At 40.3% G+C, this 11,273-nt stretch overlaps 1 protein-coding gene across 1 annotated transcript; it reads right to left on the bottom strand.

Moving 5' to 3' along the window:
- Positions 1-1,522: 1,522 nt before the first annotated feature.
- Positions 1,523-4,547, bottom strand: LOC113705236 (cytochrome P450 CYP72A616-like). The gene is made up of 5 exons (XM_027227019.2): positions 4,107-4,547; positions 3,445-3,665; positions 2,764-3,008; positions 2,283-2,646; positions 1,523-2,161 (listed from the first exon to the last, which is right to left on the bottom strand). The coding sequence occupies exons 1-5, from the start codon at positions 4,366-4,368 to the stop codon at positions 1,736-1,738; spliced, it is 1,518 nt and encodes a 505-aa protein (XP_027082820.2). The 5' UTR covers positions 4,369-4,547; the 3' UTR covers positions 1,523-1,735.
- Between the last annotated feature and the right edge of the window lie 6,726 nt (positions 4,548-11,273).

Genomic DNA, 11,273 nt, shown 5'->3' on the forward strand with positions numbered 1-11,273 from the left:
AGACAAGAATAGATAAGCCAAATATTTACTGCATGTAAGATAACTTGAACTTGCATGTCTAGCCATTGGTAAGTATCAAACCAAAACGAGATCTTCGCTGTGATATCACATAGATAGAAAGAAATTTAAAGATTTTTTACTTGACAATTGAAACATTTTTGCTCTTGATCATACCAAATTCATTTCAACAAAAGACAATTTGGATCAAGGGATTGTCCATATTTGTTGGCAAAAATGTACTAGAATTATAGAGCAGACATTGCCTGAATTTTCTCATTATGGAATGCAGGATTGATTACTCTTCTACGTGTGGTCCATTTCTCTCCTTCCAAGGTTGAGACTCCCAGCGTCAAAATATCCACAAGAGGGTTCTGTGGTGGCTTTTGCAAGTGACCATCTTGTCACTGAGTATCAGCCTGATCAATTCTGCCCTCCCTATTATCAATCCAACACATGCATATTTTCCCTATTTGAGCAAAACGCCAAAGCCACCATCAGTAGTACCATCACTATGTACTTGTATAGTATAGCTCACAAGCCACAATTCTCATGATTTCCAATATTCCAGCTTTCCAAAATTATTTACGATAACTACAATTCCTATGCCTTTTTGCTGTAAAGGACAAACGACACTTTAATCAACAGCTACTAATGCCAATTTTCAATAAGACTGCTTACTTTTTTTGTCCAGCGACCACATTGGCCCGATAAATCCAGAGTCAATCTCGAACCCGACTACCAACTGTTTTGTAAGTATACAGTAAGGTGAATCTAAGTTCTTACGTGCGTGCGTGAAAGGAAGCATCCATCAAGAATGAGAGGCTTGAGAATTGAACATGTTGATGACAAAAGAAAGATGGTACAAAAAAAAAAAGATTGAAGAATTTGGACCATTTGATGAAGGAAGGGGTTGACCCGTGGAACTATCAACTTCTTCATATATAACCATCTTGTCTTCATAGAGAAGCTTGTAAGAGGTTCCTCTAATCCCTTCCTGCTTTAATTGTTTCTCTAGGCTTTTGGGTTTCCAGCAGAGATTGCACAAAAGTTTTACTATTATGAAAAAGATGGACAACAAAAGAGCCCAGCAGAAAGCTAAAGCCTTCGGTATAGATCCTTCCATGCTGCTTGGTTTCCTTTTATGGAAAGACTATAAGCTTGGTTGCCGGGTGTGCAGCTGCAATTGTCATGGAAGATGGGCTACGAGCTGCAATTAATGCAGAGTTACTTTGGGTTGTTTTCAAAAGTAGCAACCTAACCAAGAAACTTATTGGGGATGGAATTGACAGGCCTCATCAGTTACCTTTAATTTGGTGGCCGATTGGGCATATTCCAGTTTGCTTTTTGGACGACTTGTCTAAAATATTTGACTTAAACCCCAAGCTTGTTTTCGATGTTCCAGCCTCTGTGATGGTTTATGGCAAAATTTTAAATCAACCAAGCATCTACTTCAAATCTATTAAACACTTGCACAGTTAGTTAGATCTATTAACGTTAACTATTCTACAAACGATACAAGTAATTGTGCAAGGATACAAAAGACTTTTCCATTGAAGGTCAAAGTAAAACAGCAATTACTGTCCAATTTCCACCTTTTTTTTTTTTTTTTGCATTCTTAGCAATATCAGTAAATACCAGGTCTACAGAAGATCCGTGTGCCACACAGTTCATGGAATTGGTGACATTCTTGTAGAAAAAAGAGAAATTTCTTCATTCCTATCTGGACATAAAATCTTTATATCTGTTGGAATATAATTGGAGCCCCATGCTGTGGCTGGAGAGTTATTATGGTATGGGGGGCATGAGTATATGAAGGTGATAGCTTGAATGAAAAGTTCTGCAAAATCATGGCCAGAGCCAATTTTGCTTCTATGATTGCAAAGCTTTGGCCTAAGCAAATTCTTGGTCCCCAGCCAAAGGGATAAAATGCCAATTGATCCTTTGATGCCTTTGAAACTCCTTCAGCAAACCTCTCTGGTTTAAACTCTTCTGCATCATCTCCCCAGTACTCAGAATCATGATGCAACAGCATAATTGGTAGATAAACTTCAACCCCTGCAGGGATGGAAATATCCCCTACCTTAGTTCTTTGGATGGTATATCGAAACAGGCCAGTCACTGGTGGATATAATCTTAGGACTTCAAACAACACCATCGTGACCTACAAAAACAATTTCCCCCTCATTAGTCATGGATTCATAAACACAATAAGCAAATCTTACGTGATAGTATTATGTATGGGTATTGCAAAAAAAATCGGTTAACAACAAATTCATACTTACAATTTTGAGCCTGTTCAAAATTTCCACATCAGGGGCTGTCTTTCCACAAATACGGAGAACTTCTTGCCTGGCCTTCTCTTGCCAGTCCGGATGCATGGACAACACGATGAGGGTCCATGTAAGCCAGTTAGCAGTGGTCTCTTGGCCAGCAAAGTAGAACAGCTTGCACTCCTCTATTACATCTTCAATTGTCATCTCATTTCCCTTTTCTTCTTTGCATTGCAACAGCAACCCAAGTAGATCACCATTACCTGATTCTCCATTTTGCATTGCCTTTTGCTTCTTGCAAATTATATCTCTTAACATTGCTTTTATCTCTGCATCCACCTCATATCTCCGTTTATTCTTCTTAGTTGGTAGAAACCTGTATAATGCTAAAAATGTTTAGTCCGGTTACTAAATTAAAAATTCTTACCTATAACATTGAAGACGAACTAATAATTTTTAGTTGTCTCTTTTGAGCTTACAAATGGAAATCTACCTGAGTCCTGGGAGGTACAAAGCTTGAAATGCTTCAAGTGCGAGCACTGCTTGCTCTTTTTGAAGTTCAAATATCTTCTTCCCTTCTATATAGCTGCTTCCAAAGGCTGCTCTAGAAATCACATCTGCAGAAAGGCTCTGCAGTTCAGGACTGATATCAATTTCGCTCCGTCCATCAGATGCGAGCAACATCGTCCATCGATCAATCAGATTGCAGCAACTTGCTAAAAACTCTGGCACCATTCCCTGCTTTCTTTAAGTCATAAGTACATAGGGATGAAGCTCACTTATATTAACAGTTTAGGCATGCAACTTAATCAAGAAAATGCACTTTTGCTCTTCCTTATCATAACTTGTTGACCTCAGAAATGTTCTTTTTATTGCAACGCATTTAATTAAAGAATGCTGAGTTTTGTTTCACATTCTTTTCTCGAAAGATCTTTGAATGTCTTTGATAAATCCTGGAAGGGTTCTTTTTTTCCCCCCCTTCTTTTTGGTCAAATGTACTAAAAAGGAATTGTCTGCCCTGCTCTTCCGACCATTGGTCTATAAGACACCAACTAAATAGCCAAAAGCCTACCAGAATAAGATATGAAGCATTCCACGAAGCATTACTTACACTGCAGTGGGACAGAAAAAATCAGAAAAATTCTACAGTAATCTAGTAGAAAGCAGGGATTACCTGCAGCTTCTCATGGTGGAATGCAGGAGTAATTAACCTTCTACGCTTGGCCCATTTCTCTCCTTCCAAGGTTGAGACTCCCAGCGTTAAAAGGTCCACAAGAGGGTTCTGTGGAGGCTTTTGGAAGTGACCATCCTTGTCGTTCAGTATCAGCCTTATCAGCTCTGCCTTCCCCATTATCAGTCTCGGCCTTGTTCCAGTCCAACTCAAGCACACTTTTCCTATTTTAGCAAACCAAGCCACCATTAATCACAATTCAATGGAGCCATAGTTTTTATTTTTCTTGGCAGATGTAATTGTCGAGCTTGTAATAACATGCTAAAGTGCATTTCAACTTCTTGTCCACACAAGATTTAGCATGCAAATAACTAAAAAGTTTCACACCTCATAACTGTCTATGTAAATTAATTGTCATTTATTCCTTTTAAACACAGAATAATATCCTTAGTTTTATATATCCAGATTTGTGTCGCATTATCTATAAGGTTGTGTATCATATAATACCTTCTAGATTTGTTCTCTCTTATAGTAAATTCTTGGGTGTTGAAATGGGAAGATCCATGAAAAGTTACTCCTAAGGGGCTAGAGAAACTTTAAGTACTTAATGATTAGGGAAAACAAGACGGAAGAAGAATCCAAGAGTGGAAAAAAGTTGATCAGACCGTATGTTTGCACAATTTGATGAAGGGAAGGGTCGACACGTGGGACAATCTCGTGGTTTAAAGACATGGGGATGGCCCATGCTTCTATCATCAGCTTCTTGCTAACTGGCTTGTCTCCAAAAAGAAAATTGTAAGAGGTTCCTCCGATTCCCTGCTGCTTCAGCTGCTTCTCTTTAATTTTGGGCTTCCACCAAAGAGAAAAGACAAGTTTTAGGGCACAAAAGGAAGCTAAAAGAGCCGAAAAGGAAGCCAATATGGCCATAAAATTGAATGCTTCCAAGGAGCTGATTTATTTCCCGATGGCTGCAGCTTTGGATGCTACTGAGCTTTGCTCACTGCTTCATTCAATTTATGGAGTTCTGTTGCACATAGCTAGCGACTGAACTGAAAAGATTAAAAAGGATTGGAGAAGAAGTTAAAGTGGTGGCTGTGATTTGTTGTGAATTGGACTGATGGGACATGTAAGCCAATTGCATTGCATGAAATTTTGGCACCTTTCCTTCCATTGAGACAATTATTTAGTTGACTCTTTTTTGTTCATTTTTACCACTTTTCATTTGTGTTTCACATTTTTTTTAGTTTGCTTCTCTCAATTATTACACAGAATCATAGGTTAAATTAAGGAAAAAAAATGTTTCTTCCCGACTCAAGATTTTAATTAAGATCAATGGCCCGAATTGAGTAGAACTTCTCCGGCCAATTTCGTAGTGCAGCAACTAGAAATTTTTTGCAGGACATTATTCATTGGTTGGGATCATAGACTTGAAATTAATTAGTTAATTAATTACGTGGACGAGTGGAGGCATATATGATCATACATGCCGTAGCCTTCTTTGGATCATGCTTGGGCTTCTGCAGAGTCAAAAAGAAATGGTGGGTAGCTAGTCAAACAGCCAAAAGTTTTCCTGGTCAGCATGCCTTGATGCCCAAGAACGCCTACTGATGTGATCGTCAAGAAAAGATGGAAGCGCAAGTAGTGCTGCAACATAATGCTTGGCCATCAATTAAACTCTGTAGACCAAGGCCCAGGGCATATGGCGCGTTGATTGAGGGTCAGCCTTGAATTACTGACTTTTTTATTGATAGGGGTTTGATTCGTACCTGCTGCGCTGCATATTTTGACTCGTTTGAAAAAGTTGTATGGGGCTATCGATTTTTCTCCGATTTGGCTCACATCCTGACTCATCCGGAAAAGCTGTATGGAGCTATCGGCTTTCCTCTAATTTGATGTGCCGATTTGGATGGGGTATGTTCCGAGTTAAAAAAAAAAAAAAAAAAAACTTTGTAGACCAAGGACCATTGGAAATTCATTACACATTTTTATATTTTCAAGTGATGTGAATAGGGGCTGGTTGGTGTGAGTTAGTAATCAATGAGAAAATCATTGGTTGGAATGACTGTTTAAAAACCTTTTTCCAGTCGTCTGATAAGCATTTAAGCGCACACTGTGCTTGTTTGGCAAATAAATTTTTTGTCAAGTTTATCTGCGACAAGTTTTTAAAAAATTTAGGGCTTGTTTGGAAGTCCAAGTTTTTACCAAGTTTTTATTATACTAGTTTTTTAACAACTTGTGCTACAGAAACCCCAAAAAACATATCAAAATTTTTTAACCTACACACTTAAAATATCCAAAATACAAAAAAAAAACTCCCTTCCCATTTTCTTCTTCTTTCTCCCCCACCACTACCTCCGTCAACTGCTCTGTCACCGGCCACCACCTCCGCCGCCGGTTCCGGCCCCGATCACCTTTTCCGGTGCCGATTTTTTTTTTCCTTTTTCCCTCTTCCCCCGCAAGTTTTTTTTTTCTCTTTGCGTCTCCCCCCTCCTCCCCCACCACCCTTCCTCTTCCTCTCTGGGCGATCTGGTCGCGAGACCAGATCGCACCGAGGGAGGGTGGCGAGGAAAGGGGAGGACAGAGGGAAATGGGGGATTTGCCAAAAAAAAAAAATTGACGGGTGGCGAGATTCGGGGGTGGTAAACGGGAAGGGGAATAGGGGAGGGGGAAGGGTCCAAGGGGGTGACGGGGGAGGGGGAAGGTGGCGAGGGGGTGGCGGGGTAGAGGGGAAAGGTGGGCCTGTTTTGAAATTGCGGGGGGAGAGGGTGGCGGAGGAAGGGCAGAGGGGAGGGCAGAGAGAAGCGAGGTGAGGGGGGTGGCGGGGGGAGGGGGAAGGCGAGCAGAGGGGGAGAAGCAAAGCAGGGGGAAGGCGGGGGGCAGAGGGGAGGGCAGAGGTGAGGGGGTGGTGGGGGGAGGGGGAAGGCGAGCAGAGGGGGAGAAGCAAAGCAGGGGGAAGGCGGGGGGAGGGGGTGGCGGGGGAAGAGGGGATGGCGGAAAGCAGGGGGAAGCGGGGTGAGGGGATGGCGGGGGGAGGGGGAAGGCGGGCAGAGGGGGTGGCGGGACAGAGGGGGAGAAGCAAAGCAGGGGGTGGCGGGAGGTGGCACTGCTGGAGGCAGAGGTAACGGGGAAGGGGAAGAAGAAGAAGAAGAAGAAGAAAGAAAAGAGAAAGGAAAGAAAGAAAGAGAAAGAGAAAGAGAAAGAGAAAAAGAAAGAAAAAAAAAAGAAAAGAAAAAAAAGTTTTTAACCCTACAAAAACTTCTACAAAATTTTTCTCCTTACAAAAAACTTTTACAAAATTTTTTCAAAAACTTCTACAGTGCACTACAGTAAAGTTTTAGACAAACTCTCAAAAAACTAGGGCCCTGTTTGGAAGCTAGTTTTTTGGGCAAGTTTTTTACCTACAAGTTTTTTAACAACTTTTGCTACAGGAACCCAAAAAACTTCTCAAAATTTTTTACCTATACACTTCAAAATACACAAAACACACACAAATTCCTCCACCATCCCAACCCAATACACAAAACACACATAAAAAAAATTCCCTTTCCTTTGGCTTTCTTCTTCCTCTACCATCCCAACCCAGTCCACTACCTCCGTCGCCGACCACCACCACCTCCGGCGCCATTTTCTTTTTTTTTTTTTTTTTTGCCTTTCTCCCTCTCCCTGCCATCCTCCTCCTTTACCCAATTTGACTGCTTTCCTCTTTTTTTTTTTTGTGTCCCCCGCAACCCTCCCCCTCCAGCGACCAGATCTGGTCCCATGACCAGATCGCAAAAGTGGAGGGGAGGGGAGCTGCGATCTGTTCGCTCGAGGGCGACGGGGCTGCTGAGGGTGACGGGGATAGATGAGGAGAGGAGAAAAAGGAGGTGGCGGGCAGAGGGGGTTGGCGGGGCAGAGGGAGAAGAGGGGCGGCGGAGAGGGGAGGAGAAGAGGTGACGGGCGGAGGAAACGGGAGAGGAAAAGGGGTGGCGGGTGGCGGGGGAGAGGGGAGGAATATGGGTGGCGGGTGGCAAGGAGAGTGGAGGAAAAGGGATGGAGAGCAGAGGGGGGTGGCGGGGGAGGGAGAAGAGGAGTGGCAGGGGAAAGAAGGGGAAGGGGAATGGGAGGGAGAGGGAAGGGGAGAGGAAGGGTGACGGCAGAGGGAGGGGGAGGAGGAGAGGGAGGGTGACGGCAGAGGGAGGGGGAGGGGTAGGCGGTGCTGCGTTGCTGCGGGGAGGGGGGCTGGTAACGGGGAAGGGGGAAGGGAAGGGAGAAGAAGAAGAAGAGAAGAAAGAAAAGAAAAAGAAAAGAAAGAAAAAGAAAAAGAAAAATAATAAAAAAAGCTTTTCCTCTTAAAAACTTCTACAAAAAAATTTTTCACCTTACAAAAAATTTTACACAAATTTTTTCAAAAACTTCTACAGTGTACTATAGTAAAGTTTTAGACAAACTCCCAAAAAACTCAGGTTCCAAACAAGCCCTTAGTTACAGTAATCTCCAAAAACTTTTTAAAGTTTTTAACTTATACACTTTAAAATATTAAAAAAACACACTTTAAAAATTTTTTAAAAAACTTATACAGTAAGTTACAATAAAATTTTATTCCCTCCGTCCCGTTTTGTTAGTTTTGATTTTTTTTTCAGACAGATTAAGAAGTGTAATTAATTTGGTTGGAAACATAAATTTAGATTAATAATTTCCTAAAATACCCTTATGCTAATCACGAAGAGTGCCAATTAATATCAGTTACAGCTAATGGATTAGTATTGGAAAAACTCAATGTATTCAATGTAGTGGGTTAGTAGTTAATAACAATGTATTAATAACAAGATATTTAATAAAGGTATTTTAGATAATTTAAAATATTACTACATTTCTTAATGGAAAAGTGGACTACAATTTGAGACTGATGAAAAAGGAAAACAAGACTTTCAAAGTGGGACGAAGGAAGTATATAAATATTCAAAAAATTCACTTGTCAATCCGGGTCATGCTACAGCAAGGTTTCAATGTTTGCCATGTTATCCAACCATTTTGTTGCTTTCCTTAACAAATGGGAAGAAAATTATTCAGAAGGGGGAAATAGGGTGGTTTATAATGCATCTCTTGTTAGAGACTAGAATTGACTTTACATACATACAGAAAACTCCTTGAATTGAGGGGGAGTTCAATTGGACTTGTACGGAGACTGAATTGTGCTTCCTTGCAATGCATTAGATATGGTTTGAACCCTGATCTAATGTACGAGAAAAACTCTAAGAGGCTCCTCCTAATCATTATTGGACTACATTTTATAAATCTCAAAATGGATTGTCCATGACATTTCTGTTTTTCCCCCATGGTTTGATGCTAGTGTAATCTGGTTGAAAAGAATAGCACTCTAGACTCAATTTGGTTTAGCAATTTTTAGTAATAGACAAATAGCACATTACGCTCCCAGGTTGAGAAAGGATCCCTCATGCCAGGGCGTGGAACTCAGTACCAATATAGAGTAAAACACCATTTACTCAATTCTAATTGCAAGCTTCATAAATGAAACAACTCTTTCTCTTTTCGTCTGATTTTGAGTCAGTTTGCGTCCATTTGAATTCTTTATCCGCCACATACATGCATCGAACAGTTCTTCCCCACTTGATTGCAAGATAAGAGATGACAAGAAAATTATATGGCATAAGAGAACATTTGCCAGTACGTGGCAACCAAACTGGCAATGATAATAAGAAGGTTCAATTATTTGACAAATCCGTACTCACAATTTTCAGCCGGTTTAAGATTTCAACATCAGGTTCTGCTTTTCCAAGAATCTGCGCTATCTCTTGTCTGGCCTTCTCGTGCCTGCCTGTAAGCCAGTTAGCTGTGGTTTCTTGGCCAACATAGTAGAACAGCTTGCACTCCTCTATTGCATCTTCTATTGCCATCACTACCCTGTTGTTCTTTGCATTGCAACAGCAGACCTAGTAGATCACCATTTCTTGATTCTCCCTTTTGCGTTGCCTTCTGTTTCTTACAAGTTACATCTCTTAACATTGCTTTGATCTGGGCATCCAATTCGTATCTCCTTCTATTCTTCTTGGAAGAAATCTATACGAAGAATCTGTTTATCCATTCAGTCAGATTTGGAGCTGGTTGAAATTAATTTGCCAAGTAAAATAGTTTTGCTGAATAGCAACTCTGTATTTTTTCTAAAAATGTATCCATCTGCTTGGCTTCAATCTTTTAAAAATTCCCCACTCAATAAAAGAAAATTAAGTTTGCAAATTGAATGTTCATCTCTTGTTTGTGAATCGAATTCTACCTGAAACCTGGGAGGTAAAATGCCTGAAATGCTTCATTAATCAGTACAGCTTGTTCTTTCTGAACCCCGAAGTTCGATTATCTTCTTTCCTTCTCTATAGCTCCTTCCAAATGCTGTCCTAGCAATCACATCTGCAAAATGACTCTGTACTTCTGGATTAATATCAATTTCACTCGATCCATCTGAAGGAACTGACTTCTTCCACCCATCAACTTGCAAAAAATTTCCGGTACCATTCCCAGTTTTCTTCAAAGTCATTAGCACAATTGCTTTGAAGTTCATTAGATCAATCAATTTATAAATGTAACTTTAGCTTTCAGGATGATTCTGTAGTTATATTCTTCTTTCTATTTTGGGTCGTGCTCGACTTCTTGTGCCTTTGATTTAAAGACATTCTGAGTCCGACGCAGAAATGCATCTTTTCATTAAAAGGTAACATATTTTTTCAAGAGATCATCCAAAGCCTTAGCTATATCCAGAAGGGAAAGATCCCATTTAAATTGATTTGAAGCACAAGAAATTTATGCTTACGTAGTTTCTTCTAGAAATTAGGTATGCAAGACAAGAATAGATAAGCCAAATATTTACTGCATGTAAGATAACTTGAACTTGCATGTCTAGCCATTGGTAAGTATCAAACCAAAACGAGATCTTCGCTGTGATATCACATAGATAGAAAGAAATTTAAAGATTTTTTACTTGACAATTGAAACATTTTTGCTCTTGATCATACCAAATTCATTTCAACAAAAGACAATTTGGATCAAGGGATTGTCCATATTTGTTGGCAAAAATGTACTAGAATTATAGAGCAGACATTGCCTGAATTTTCTCATTATGGAATGCAGGATTGATTACTCTTCTACGTGTGGTCCATTTCTCTCCTTCCAAGGTTGAGACTCCCAGCGTCAAAATATCCACAAGAGGGTTCTGTGGTGGCTTTTGCAAGTGACCATCTTGTCACTGAGTATCAGCCTGATCAATTCTGCCCTCCCTATTATCAATCCAACACATGCATATTTTCCCTATTTGAGCAAAACGCCAAAGCCACCATCAGTAGTACCATCACTATGTACTTGTATAGTATAGCTCACAAGCCACAATTCTCATGATTTCCAATATTCCAGCTTTCCAAAATTATTTACGATAACTACAATTCCTATGCCTTTTTGCTGTAAAGGACAAACGACACTTTAATCAACAGCTACTAATGCCAATTTTCAATAAGACTGCTTACTTTTTTTGTCCAGCGACCACATTGGCCCGATAAATCCAGAGTCAATCTCGAACCCGACTACCAACTGTTTTGTAAGTATACAGTAAGGTGAATCTAAGTTCTTACGTGCGTGCGTGAAAGGAAGCATCCATCAAGAATGAGAGGCTTGAGAATTGAACATGTTGATGACAAAAGAAAGATGGTACAAAAAAAAAAAGATTGAAGAATTTGGACCATTTGATGAAGGAAGGGGTTGACCCGTGGAACTATCAACTTCTTCATATATAACCATCTTGTCTTCATAGAGAAGCTTGTAAGAGGTTCCTCTAATCCCTTCCTGCT

Source organism: Coffea arabica, chromosome 8c (genome assembly GCF_036785885.1).
Source record: "Coffea arabica cultivar ET-39 chromosome 8c, Coffea Arabica ET-39 HiFi, whole genome shotgun sequence".
NCBI lineage: Eukaryota > Viridiplantae > Streptophyta > Magnoliopsida > Gentianales > Rubiaceae > Coffea > Coffea arabica.